The following is a 14,160-nucleotide window of genomic DNA, read 5'->3' as shown; positions in this document are numbered from 1 at the left end:
TTGGATTGCTACCCCTGTGTAGCCTGCATTCTTTGGATTTACTGTATTACAGGGGAGTGCAAGTCCCTCTGCGGAGCACCAGAAGCAATTCATTTCGGATTTCCAGATTATTTCAGTAGGCAACACTCGCTCCAGTTGTGTTATGGAATGGAATTACACACTGCTCAAGACTCGAAGATGCACTAAATGGACTTCTATGGAAGCATATTTATAGGCAATAGACATTAGAACAGGGTTTACATGTTTTTTATAGCTCGAAGGAATTTAGCCACATGGTGGCAATATACTCCACATCATGTAATTACATCTATTTAATTATCAAAATTATGGCCAGCTCAATTTATCTTCCATTACAAGGATTAACGCAAGAATGGTTTAAATGCAACCTGCAAAAATAATCAATCAACAAAATAGAGAACAGGAATTGCGTAACAAGGAACACTATCAAAACACTGCACATTATAGAAAATTCCAACTCCACCTTTTCTCATCAGTGGATGTCAAGATACAGATTTAGACTTGCAAAACTAGCATGCAATTATGTTTACCGTATAAATTGAACCAAGAAAAAAAAAACCTCCTTATATCACTGCAAGTGAAGAAGTATGAAAAGGGCTTCAATTACTCTAACCATCAGAGGTCCATAGAGGTGAACAATGGTTTACAAAGATGTGTTCACCCCCTCTTACTTTCAAAGGGTTAACAAACAAAATAGAAACTCAGTGATGCGTTAAACGCTGTATAATACATACGTCTTAAAAAAACAAAATAGAAGTAGTAAAGATTTAAGTATGTTAGATACGATGGACTGCTCATTGGCTATAATAGGGTTAAGTCAGAATTCAGCATTTTGAAGGCCATCTTCAGAGAGTGTTGGCCGGATCTCTATGATGCATGGAATGTCAAATGTTCTGTTCTTAATTCCTGTGCCAAAGTCAAGTCAAAGCCTGTCAGTCAGGGCAGGGCCTGCACATCTCGGGGAGGCTGCTGGGCACACAGCCAGTTCCACATCACTAACCTGAGAGCCAACTGGAGCCCGAACACTGACATGCTCTGTCAGGGTAACACAGTAATAAGCATGGAATTCATAACCGGGCAATATGCTCCTCCTAGATGGATAGATAATTCTATTGCTCCAGAGAGCTTGCTAATCTGTTGGCTGGCTTGGCTTTCTCGAATCTTATTGGGATTGGGAAAAAGGATGAAAGAAATGTATTAATTCAAACCTTTTGGAGAGACTGTATCCAAAGTGGAAACCCAGCAGGTTTCCTTTTGAGTTGTCAGTGGCCTTTAAATTCAGTACATAATAAGCCCTCCATATTTCATATAGAAAATGTGTAAATGCTGTGAGACTATATTCTATACATTAATAATCACATATTTCAGTGTAGTGTATTTATCAATTACATTTGGGACTTGGCAATAATTCTCAGTGGGATTGACAAAGACTTTAAAGGGACACCAAAGTCACCAAAACAACTTTAGCTTAATGAAATAGTTTTGGTGTATAGATCATGCTCCTGCAGTCTCCCTGCCATATAGCAGTTTAATCACTTTGTTTACGCAGCCCTAGCCACACCTCCCTGCATGAGACTTGCACAGCCTTCATAAACACTTCATGTAAAGTGAGATCTAATATTTAGACTTCCTTTATTGCCCAGTCTGTTTAACATAGAATTTACTATCTCTTGCCCTGTTAATAGCTTACTAGACCCTGCAGGTGCCCCCTTTGTGTGATTAAAGTTCAATTTACAGAGCAGAGGATACAAACCTTCTAAATCAAGTTAACATCTCATTGACAATGAAACCTTTTTTTTTGTAAATTTTGGAAATTATCATGTCCCTTTAAAAGGCCAAGATTGTTGGCAAGTTGCACTGAAATAAGTGATTGGAATGGTGGAGCGGTTATCAATATGCCCTGCTGCTTATAAGATTTGGGATTTGAACATTTATATTGCTTTGACTGTGATTGGTAAAAAAAATTTTAGTTCCCTTTAGAAGATATTTTAAATGGTGAGAATGCAGTAGAAATCTGACAATATATCACTTTTTTTTTATAATTCCCTAGTGTTTTAACCCAGTAGAGCCTGCACTATATAATTCCACTTTTAGATACTTGCTGAATCTATTTCACATCTGGCAATTATGTTCTGCTGGGTATTTGTATTTCTTATATAAGTCAGTGTAATCACAACACTTACACTCGCTCATGTATTTTGTTTCTCTACTATGCTGCAAGTTTATCGTAAATTTTTTAAAGATTTTTTATATATATATATATATATATATTTATAAAAACTGTTAATCATTTTGTTAGCTTTAAATCTAGCATGAGAAGGCCCAAAATGCCATTCCACATGTTATTAAATAAACAAACAAAATTTAATGTGAAAACCTGTAAGTGCCCCTGTGTGTGTTTTTATTATGACATAGGCACTGGGTTTGCTCAATGCGTAATAACCCAAATCAGAGATACTTAAACCTTCACACAGTTGAATGATGTATTCATTGCACCCACACATATGGCAACACTTTACTTGCCATCAACATTTACCTATCAATGGTTCCATGGTACATAGCATTGCTATCTGTAAGGGAACAATAAGACCTTTATTTTTCACCATTCAAGCGTGTGGGATTGTTCATCATGTATGCATCTTTACATTACACAATAACTTGACTGGCATGGTAAATATACGGTATCTGCTTTATTATATTCTAGAGAACACACTTGGTTAGTCAAGTGTAAAACCGATATAATTGCAAAACTACTCTCCGTTCTGAAATAGCTCTTTCTTTGATTTAAAAGCGCAGACAATTCCTTTACAGGGACATCTATAGTGTCAATAAAACAAACTCGTTTCTCCCCCTCACTTGGCGCTGAAGGGGTTAAAACCCCTTTAGCTACCTACTTTAATACAGCGCCGGGCTCTTTCGGCACTGGTGGCCTCTCCTCCTCCGCCGACGTCAGCGCCTGAGTGGAGCGGAATGCGCGCTCATTTAAACAGTCCATAGGAAAGCATTTCTCAATGCTTTCCTATGGACGTTCTGCACGATTTTCACATCCAGCGCCGGGGAAGCGGCCTCTAGTGGCTGTCAGGAAGACAGCCACTAGAGGTTGGATTAACCCAAGGGGGGGTTCAACTCATTGAGCTGAAGTGGTCTGGGTGACTATAGTGTCCCTTTAATTAAATATATTAAATATATACCTAAAATAGATTCACTTTAAATAATTGTTACTAATTGTTACTAAATAGTAATTTAATAGTGTTAATAGTGTTACTAAAAGTGTATTTTTTTTTTCTAGATTTTTATTGAAATAAGTGGCATTGCAGGAAAACGAGCAGAACCTGGTCACAAGAGAAGTCCTGACTTAGGTAAGTGGAATCCTGGAATTACATAATAAGGGGAGGAATACATGGATCCTATACAGGAAAAATAAAAAGTAAAAAAATAAAAACGTTATAAAAAGCTAAACAAACCATTGGGAAACATTAGTAATAATGAATATGCAGCCAAGGCAGGTCACATAATAGCAGAGATAAAGCAACGCAATAGACGTGTATACCCCCGAAAGACTCCAAGACAAGTACGGCATCACTTTAAATAGACCGCCCCTAGAAGACTGCTAATTGCCTTGGTAGAATACCAGTTCAAAGATCGAGGAAATTGCCAGCAAGGGAACATAAATGATGCATGTTAACTGATTTGCTTCACCAATACTATTTATGGCTGCCATTAGAGTATCTCTAAAAGCATTCTGTATAGAAGAAGGTTGCGTGTACACCGACAAACAAAATAACAAGGAAAGGACAAGGGCAAAGGGGCAAGAGGAAGTTGGAAAGAGAAATGCCGGAGAATCTAATCAAATCATTAAGTGGGTGAGTTTGGGCCAAACATGAACAAAAGACCCACAGTGCACCTTAAGGGACATAGGACATCTGATTGGAGGTATTTGCATGTTTCTGCTTTGGAACCAGGGGCGGTTTCATAGAATATGCAAAGGAAGGGTAATAAAGAGAAATGTTGTCTATGTATTCAAATGTTATCATTTATCAGAGAATCAGGACAAACCGCTCCATGGGCTGTACATATATTCTTATGCTTTTAGGATCTTATGGATTCCCTGGAGATTTGTTTTTTCTCTTAGTCCTATCAACCTATCTCCTGTCTCCCCTACCCCAGAACACCCATCAGGGTTCCGTTTATTTGTTTTAGATACTGTTACAGGTTGAAGATGAGGACCATGAAAATCTGTTGACCACAGGTGTTGTTACTTAAGGAAAAATGAAGACATGCAGTAACAATGTGCAAAAAAACACTGACCAGCACATGTTCAATCTCATACATGTGATCCCATCTCTCTAACCAGCTGTGACAGGCATTATAATGAGATCACAAGGATTCAGTGACAGAAAGAGTTTTATTAATCCCAGTGCTCAAACTTGGATTGATGTAGAGGTCCACCGGGTCCAGAGAAAAATGGATTTGTTTTCTAGGACCAGAGTTTGAAGAGCAGAACATAATTCTTACACTGTTTACTACCCGTTCCTATGCAGAACACCAAAGCATATTAAGGCAGGAGATGTACTTTGAGATAAAATGATAGTTTACCACTTTGCTGTGATTCATCAACATGCTGGATTTTCTAAAAAAGATAAGTGAAAGATTAATCATTTTTAGGGTTGCTATAAACTGATCAGCCACAACATTAAAACCACCTGCATAATATTATGTAGGTCCTATTTGTGCTGTCAAAAAAAGCTTTGATCAGTCCAGGCATGGACTCCACAAGACCTCTGAATGTGTCTAGTGGTATCTGGCACCAAGAAGCAGTTCGTTTAAGTCCTGCAAATTGTGAGGTGGGGCCTTCACGGATCATATTTGTCGTTCCAGCACATCCCACAGGTGCTCAACCAGATTAAGATCTGGGAGAATTTGGAGGCCAAGGCAACACCTTAAACGCTTTGTCGTGTTTCTCAAACCATTCACATGAATGACAGAACCCAAGGTTTCCCAGCAGAACATTGCCCACAGCAACACTACCTCTGCTGGACTGCCTTCTTCTCATTCCGCTGCCATCTCTTCCCCAAGTAAATGACATACACACGGCCATCCACCTGATCTAAAAGAAAACATGATTCATCAGAACAGACAACCTTTTTCCATTGCTTCATCGTCCAGTTCCATTGAAGGCGCTTTTGGCAGTGGACTGATCTGTGGCTACGCGGCAAACTGTGATGCACTGCGTGTTTTGACACCTTTCTATCATAGCTAGCATAAGGTTTTTCAGCAATTTCAGCTACAGTAGCTCTTCTATCAGACCAGATGGGCTAACTTTCGCTCAATACATACATCATTGAGCCTTGGGCACTCGTGACTTTGGGTCACCGGTTGTCCTTGCTTGCCCCACTCTTGGTAGGTACTAACCACTGCACACCGGATACACCCCACTCACTCATATCTTTTCCCTTGCCAATTTTCCCTGCTTCCAACACATGAAATTCAAGAACTGACTGTTCACTTGCTGCCTATTACATCCTACCCCTCGGCAGGTGCCATTGTAATGATATAATCTGTCACCTGTCAGTTGTTTTAATGTTGTAGCTGATCAGTCCTGAATGCTTAAAACCAGCACTCTCTTAAATTACCAGTTAGGAACGGACAGAGAATCGAGGCATTTGTTGTTCAGGAACAGTGGGATGTTGATTGTTTCGGCTGCAGATTACGTTGTAAAGATGTAAAATGCTTTGATGTTTGGGATCTCATCACACAAAGGATAAACGTGGATGGAGCAAAACATTTGAAAAGCAACTTACATAACCTGTACTGGCTGGATCACGTTGCACGGTTAATTCATATATATTAATTTCAGTTCTACACATAGAAAGGGCTATTTATTTATATTCACTGCATCGTGATGAACACTGCATACACAGCCCAAGAGTGTCACAAGATTCAAGAGGGTAGAGGGGATGTGATACAGCGACAAAGGCCTTGTACAATACTGACAATTGTCTCTTGTTAATGACATCGGACCCTGCATGAACTAATTCCAATAATCACAATCACAGCGTAAAGCAATGCCTAGCTGTTTGGCTCCAATGCCAGGTCTGAGAATGATAGGAGTTTTAAACAAACTAGAATTTTTAGTTGAGAAAAAAAATAAAAAATAAAAAAAGGGCCATGAATACTTAACATGAAAATGCTCTGCAGCCCCTATAACACTAAATAGATACAATCAATTGTTTTATATGAGCCAAAACACTTTTTTTTGTCCCATTAACACAACATGTTTTGCATTACCTTTCCCTATTAAGACACCAATTCTGGAGTCAAGCTTTTCAGCAGGGTTGCAGCTCCGGGAAACGAGTTTCAAGACAGGCAGGAAGGGACGTACATCACAGAGTCGCCGTGTCTCATCTTCCAGCTCCTCGTGAACGGCGGTTTGGTTGACACACTCGAACATGTAGGAGTCCATCTCCAGAAGGAGATGGTAGAGAGGGTAACTTTGTGCATGCTTCCATAGGAGCTGAGGACAAATACAAAGGGACACAATGTATAAGGAACAGGAAACACAAAGGATCTACTGAGATGGCTGGAGTAGAGTTGTCCTTTTAACTAGTTCTTGGTGCATTAGCTACTTTACGAAGATAATGTACAGAATAAGGTATCTAGGTGTCTTGACTTTTATATCAGAAATGATATGGATGGTTTTTAGGCTAACAGATGTCAAGCCTTGACAAAGACACTAGAAAAAACTAGAATTTGTGCTTGTTCCACAGTAGTTTAAGGGTTTCTTTTTAAGTTTCCTCATACAACGTATATGTTTTTTTAAAGGACAAAATTTATTTTATTTTTTTTACATATTCTACGTTTATCTAACACAACAAAGTATGTGTGAATAATGTTAAAAATGGAGAAACAAACTGAATACATTTTCTACATTTTTGCATATCCCGTGCAACTTAATTAAAGGCGCTCAGAATAGATGTCAGTCCTGATTGCGAAATGCCTCATATGTCTAGGACCTAAATTAATTTAGTTTGCAAACCATATTCCCCCTACTTTACCAACCATATCCCTATGCTTTCAACATATACCAACCCTTTCTCCTAACCTTAACCCAGCATTAACCCGTACCCTGCAACTTACAGTAACCATACAACTACCACTGAGCCTAAGGAAACTCTCTCCCAATGCAAGCACTGATATCAGCAGATGGGTTTCTTAGTTAAAAGAGTAGAGAGCAGTCTGTAACCACCCTCTACAGACAGTTTTCAGTATTTTAGGGAGATTTCCCTGTAATGCTGAAAAAACATGCCTTCCCAAATACACTGTGATCAGGACAGCTGGCAAAGCCAAGCACCGATTACGATTGACTTGGGGGTATCCCTCTATCAGGGTGTTCAGAAGCTGGGTCTCCCTTGTGCAGCTGAAATCCAAGAATCACTGTGGTAGAGCGTGATTGCTCATCTGCAGTGTTCTTAAAGAATTTAAAGGGCTGAATACACGCTCACTTTAAATGCTGAAAAACAACTCATCAGTTAGTCTGGGGCTAATGTGACAGAGAGGAGCCCCAGGTATTAACTGATAGCAGGGTCTCCTTGGTATGATTTAACCCTGCTCACACCAAACTCTCCAGCGGGGCATTGAAATGGCTCTATGCAGCGCTCACTTTGAGCCCTGCATACAGAGCATGTAACAGTCTTAAGTCAGTTATGCTTTTAGTTCAGCTACTCTGGCTTTAAACTTTAAATTCACAATAAATTTACTTTGAATTTTCACTTTAGTAAATAACCCTGTCAGGCAGTAAATCAGGCAGGCTTGATTTGAGGTCAGTATAACGTAAATCTCTGTTTGTTATCCCAAACAGTCTATGGGTGAGCATCAACTGTCCTAACATCAGCTTTATAAGTACCACAATTCTTACATATAGTAAGATAATATGAGGCTTTCTAACTCACCTGCTTAATGTGTGCTATTGATGCATCACGCGGTACTTCCATTTGCACATAGATGCCAGTGGGAAGCAGGACATCCACTGAGATGTCTGAATGGAGCTGTGTGTCCACCGCCCAGATGTCCATGGTGTCCAACACAGCAGGAGGCATCTTATAGGGCTGGTTACTACCTGTGGAACATGGCCCTACAAGAAGAAAAGTCCATTGGTTATCTTTATGAGTCGTGATACACTTACTGGCAAGTAGATCTTCAGAAATTATTTGATCATTAAAAAGACTTATGATCAACTGATATCTTCAGCTGGATTAAAAAGAACCCATTGGCAGTACCTTAATATGTGTCCTGCTGTATTTAATTATGATACATTAAAATAAAGTAAAAGCAATCATTCATTTTAGGGCTCACATGCAGGTAATATAAACTCATTGTGTAATTCAGCATGGGTTCACACAGCAAGAAAACATGCACTCACAGATCATGGTAAATGTCTACATCATTCCATCAAGTTCTAACATATCCCCAATGAATGTAGGAGATAACATATTGCTTTCATGCAATCCACTATTTGTCACTAAAGTTTGCACGAATATGGAAATGCATTTACAGAACACGTGCAGAACATGTAAAGAACTAAAACCTTTGTAGAGCATCAAATATACTCTTTTCTGATAAGAGCATTTTAATTGCCTGATGTATTTTTGTACTACGTAGCAGAAATTTACAATTGAAGGCAGTTCAGGGCAGGAAGGGATAACTTGATACTGCGGTGTGGACTGCGAACAGTGTGGATGTTAACTACGACTGCCATGACACTCAGCCAGGTGGATTCCCAATGTGGTAACTGACCCCAGATTTAGAGATCTCTATTATCATAGCATCTAGATTTCTAATATACATAATAGTGTCTTTTTCAAAATCCTTGAGACTTCAAAAGAAATATATTTGGGATGGGCTGATAAAGGTATACTTTATACTAATATCCTTTTAATGTCAAACATCAAACTCTTGTATGTTTTGCCTCTGCAATGATAATTAGGGTAAATCCACAAAATCCCTAATTTCAGTCCTTATTTATTTTCCTGTTCTTGTATACAGGAAACTACAAAGTTGTATTCCTGGCACTATCGCTTGCCCCGTCATGAATTATTTTCCTGTTCATGTATATTTTCTCTTCACTATGTTGTGATACTTCCCTATATGCTGTAGCAATTTATATTGCTTTCTCTATTCACATATTGTACTTTAATTATTATGAAAAGTTAATTAATAAAAAAAAAAAAGAAAAAGAAAAAATAAGTTTTACGTTGGAGATTCTCTTAAAGGATCAAAATGAACTAGCGGCTGTATGACCCGAATCAGTCTTGAGATGAGGTTAACAAGTTCAGTAACTCTTTGGGAACCAAGATCCAAGCCAGATGATGTTAAAATAAATTATAAATAAACTAAATTAAAATGAAACATTAATCTCCAATATGGAACGAACAAGTTCCAGCGCAGAGGCCCCCATTTATACACATCAAGAACATCTGTGTGCGTATTGAAAATTCTATGTACCAAGCTATTTCCTTGAAGTACAGTGGGATAGACTTTAAAGGGACACTGTAGGCACCCAGACCACTTCAGCTGATTGAAGTGGTCTGGGTGCAGTATCCCTATTGCCCTTAGTGCTGCAATGTTAAACACTGCAGTTCCAGAGAAACTGCAATGTTTACATTGCAGCACTAAGTCTGCCTCCAGTGGCTGTCTACCAAACCGCCACTAGAGGGCTTCCTGGATTGAAACAGACATTTGGTCCGGTATCTGATGCTGGACGTCCTCGTGCTCTGGAAAACATTGATTCTTGTGTTTCCGATTCGGATGTCTAATGCGCGTGCAGCATTTGCCATGTTTGCGCATAAGAGCCCGCTCGTAGCGGGATGGAGGGGGAGGAGGAGCCGCAACCCAGCGCCGAGGGACATTGGCGCTGGGATCAGGTAAGTAAATATTCACTGGGGGGGGGGGGGAGGTGGGGGGGAGGAGCAATAGTGCCAGGAATACAACTTTGTAATCTCTAAATGAATGGGGTGTCTGTAGACCTTCTACACACCACGATGGACCTGCACAGTGTTACAATACTTGGTCCCTTGCAGCATCCCTCAGTCAAGGCTTTCGGAGACAAAATGTAAATTCTGCACGACTGTACACACACGATGACAATCTGGCACCGACGGAGGCATGGAGTGCAATGCCTCTCCATGGCAACTGATAATGATATGCTCTTGGAAGCGCTCTGTTACAACATCATCTTTGTAACTAAATAATTACAACCCAGTATAGCGTATACCCCGTCATGAATTTTATATACCTGAGAGTGCATTCCCAAAGTTCTTGATTTTCTGGTATCTAACTCTGGCTTGTTTGACTATTCCGGATTCCTGTAATCTTGACATTGGCTTGTTTTCCCAAATTATTGATCCTCTGTTATCCTTTCACCTCAGCTTGTTCACATTTACTCTCAGTCTGCTACATGCTTCTGTCCTGTCTTTACCTAGGCTTGAGTGTTAGGTTTAGGCTAGCCTTGACACTCATCTCTGTACTCAATGTGTGACAGACGTGGGATGGAAATGGTTATGAGGCAGGCGTGCATTATTTTAGTTTTTTTTTTTACAGTGGGTGAGGTAACTAACAAATATTTTTTTAAAGTAAGGTTACGAAAATTTCATATAAGTGGAAAGTTGCGCATTCTTTTTTTATTCAATGTATTGGGCTCCCGTGCCTGAGGGATGGTCATACTTCTCTCATGCTACACAAGTGGGAACACATGCATTAGGTGAAAAGCAGGTAGGAACTGTGAAGACCACCTACTTGTTTATTTAATCCCCACCACGCGGTACAAAGAGTGCTTAAATAGGAAGGATTCTGGCTAACACAAGACCCAGCCCATCAAAAGCCAGACATTGGATGAAAAAAAAAAAAAGAGACTTCCAGTTATATGGATTTAACTTTTCATTGTATGATGGATAGGAACAAGGACCATTAAGCAATTCCTGTGGTTAATACAAGGATCCCCTACTACATTGATCAGTCAACACATGATGCATATCTGTGTGTATATTAGTGGGAATCTGTGTGTGGGGGTATAGTAGTGGGAATCTGTGTGTGTATGGCATTAGGTATCTGTGCATGTGTATATAGTAGTGGGTGAGTGTGTGTGCATGGGTGCGTGTATGGCAGTAGATATCTGTGTGTGTGTGTGGCAGTGGGTATCTGTATATTAGTGGGAATCTGTGTGTGTGTGGCATTAGGTATCTGTGCATGTGTATATAGTAGTGGGTGGGTGTGTGTGCATGGGTGCGTGTATGGCAGTAGATATCTGTGTGTGTGTGTGTGGCAGTGGGTATCTGTGTATATTAGTGGGAATCTTTGTGTGTATGGCATTAGGTATCTGTGCATGTGTGTATAGTAGTGGGTGGGTGTGTGTGCATGGGTGTGTGTATGGCAGTAGATATCTGTGTGTGTGTGTGTGTCAGTGAGTATCTGTGTATATTAGTGGGAATCTGTGTATGTATGACATTAGGTATATATGCATGTGTATGGCTGTAGGGATCTGTCTGTGTATGGCGCTGGATATATGACCTGGCAGTGGGTATCTGAAGGAGTGGCCATATTGGTTTACTACTAGATACCTCTGGCAACTAAGCGGCTGTGATAGTTAGTTATATTTGAGCTGTTACATAAACAATATGAGCATAATATGAGTAGAGATCCATTGGCTATGTCGCCCAGCCTTTAGATACTATGCAGACCATACACGGACATAAAGCAACCACTGTCAGGAAGAGTTTTTACAGATCACTGTGGCAAGGCTGGAGTTAACATGTCACGCAGTTATGAAGCAATACTAACAATATCACTTCCATTAATTGTGCACAACAACAAACGAGACCATGTCAGCTGAACAGAACCGGCATTGTCTGGGAGTAGAAGACAGGGAGAAATGTTGGACCAGTTCCAGCATCCTAAAGAGGCAGAACTTGCAAAACCAGGGGGAGGAGGGGGAAGGAGGAGACTGACGAGCCAGACGCATCACAACAGAGAGAGAGCAATGAGACTGAAGTGACAGAGGACAGGCAACATAATGACTTTAAAAACACAGGAAGGCTTACGAAAGAAACAGTAACTGCATTAAACAACACAAGATTAACTCTCTGCCTGCATTTTTCCTACCTGTTTCAATACTTTTCTTTACTTTTCGGAATTACTGCACCGTAGTACATCCTCTCCAGACCTAATAACAACGAACACAGTGTCAGTCCTGAGCCAAAAATCCCTTTCCCACCAGGTAGAGAGCTGTGAGGTCCCCACAATATCCAGAGACTTCATACAAGCAGGCAATCATTGTTTGTCTTCCTAAATGTCTCAGTGCAACAACATCTGCAGAACACAGAATCGATCCTGATCAGCATCCGTCGTAGAGGGAGATGACACCGCAGCTCCCATGCATATATATTTATAGCATGAGTCTATCACTCCAGCATGAATCACCTCCACTAGGTTCCTGGTTTTGGGTCTGTGTAAATGGCGTGTACGGCTACCCACGCACAGAGGCACTTTGCAGTACTTGCCTATTACATAACTCCAAGACAGCCTAAAAATGGCTGTGTGAAGATTTATGCAGAGTCTTCAGAATGCAGCCGGCTGCTTGAGCTGTTTACCCTTGTGGTACCAGTAGCAGGTCTGAAAACGCAATGGCATGCACTTTATACTGCACTCTATACTAAAAGGTCAGCAACAATTTTATATGGAAAAAAAAAAAAAGCTTAAATCTGTAATATAATTTCATTGTATATTATTTTGTGAAAAAACAAACAATAAAAGCACATATAAGCAACTACCTCTTTTCATTTAATCTCCTGGCTTACTCTTGCTACATGTGGATGGTAAACTTTAGCCATGAGGTCAGATCAGACGGGCTATTTACGTACATGCGAAGTTCATGCACAATGTATAAGTTTAACTAGCTTTTATATGATCTCGGGTTCAAAAATGCAACCTTGGTCTTTGTTACCCGTTTTGGTCAGATAACCTGTGGTTAAGATGAAAGAGGACTTAAACCCGGCCTCTTCCACAGGGGAAGCGTAAACCAGGAGAAGCAGTGAATAATGGTTCTTTATATGTCTGCATTCCAAAATAATACACAGAGAGGGTATAACAAACAATCAATTGGTGACCCTTGGTTCCTCTCTATCATTTCCTGAAATTGTCTTTGTTTTTTTTATTTAAATCATGTACTAAATATAGGCAAATCACTTGAGGTCCATTTATTCGATGCAGCTAAAGCATTGATCCCAGTTTTTGCAAGAAGCTAAATGATTGGGAGAAGAAACTATTAGAGGTCTTGAATAAATAAATGTTTCTACTACTGATAGACATCATAGCCGCTTCACTGCCTTGGACCTCCTTCTTGGAAGCTTCCTAGGTCAAAATCTGACCCTCTTTTTTCAGTTCATGTATCTTGTCTCTCTCACTGGCATCTCAGCAAACCAGTCATCTTTAATCTCATATTTAAAGGAACACTATAGTCACCTAAATTACTTTAGCTAAATAAAGCAGTTTTAGTGTATAGATCATTCCCCTGCAATTTCACTGCTCAATTCACTGTCATTTAGGAGTTAAATCACTTTGTTTCTGTTTATGCAGCCCTAGCCACACCTCCCCTGGCTATGATTGACCGAGCCTGCATGAAAAAAAAAACTGGTTTCACTTTCAAACAGATGTAATTTACCTTAAATAATTGTATCTCAATCTCTAAATTGAACTTTAATCACATACAGGAGGCTCTTGCAGGGTCTAGCAAGCTATTAACATAGCAGGGGATAAGAAAATCTTAATTAAACAGAACTTGCAATAAAAGCCTAAATAGGGCTCTCTTTACAGGAAGTGTTTATGGAAGGCTGTGCGAGTCACATGCAGGGAGGTGTGACTAGGGTTCATAACAAAGGGATTTAACTCCTAAATGGCAGAGGATTGAGCAGTGAGGCTGCAGGGGCATGTTCTATACACCAAAACTGCTTCATTAAGCTAAAGTTGTTCAGATGACTATAGTGTCCCTTTAATGCCTATAGAATCTTCTACTTTTACGATTTGTTCTAATAGACATGACGGATCAGTTACTCATAATGAAATGCTAATAAACATAAATGATGTACAGAATAT

The 14,160-nt window shown here is 39.8% G+C and overlaps 1 protein-coding gene across 11 annotated transcripts in view; it reads right to left on the bottom strand.

The window, feature by feature from the left end:
* Positions 1-14,160, bottom strand: part of PIK3CB (phosphatidylinositol-4,5-bisphosphate 3-kinase catalytic subunit beta) — a 191,440-nt gene that overhangs the window by 46,937 nt on the left and 130,343 nt on the right. For 9 of the 11 annotated variants that reach the window (XM_063442326.1, XM_063442325.1, XM_063442329.1 and 6 more), the window contains 2 exons: positions 7,968-8,149; positions 6,307-6,532 (listed from right to left, as the gene is read on the bottom strand). In XM_063442326.1, the coding sequence (XP_063298396.1) occupies positions 6,307-6,532; positions 7,968-8,149 (408 nt within the window). Of the gene's footprint in view, positions 1-6,306; positions 6,533-7,967; positions 8,150-12,171; positions 12,379-14,160 lie in introns of all 11 variants that reach the window. The other 2 variants (XM_063442334.1, XM_063442335.1) reach the window with 1 other exon arrangement.

The sequence above is a fragment of the Pelobates fuscus genome, chromosome 2, assembly GCF_036172605.1.
Source record: "Pelobates fuscus isolate aPelFus1 chromosome 2, aPelFus1.pri, whole genome shotgun sequence".
Lineage (NCBI taxonomy): Eukaryota > Metazoa > Chordata > Amphibia > Anura > Pelobatidae > Pelobates > Pelobates fuscus.
The sequence above is the reverse complement of the archived record's forward strand: the minus strand, read 5'-3'. Positions and strand labels throughout refer to the sequence as shown.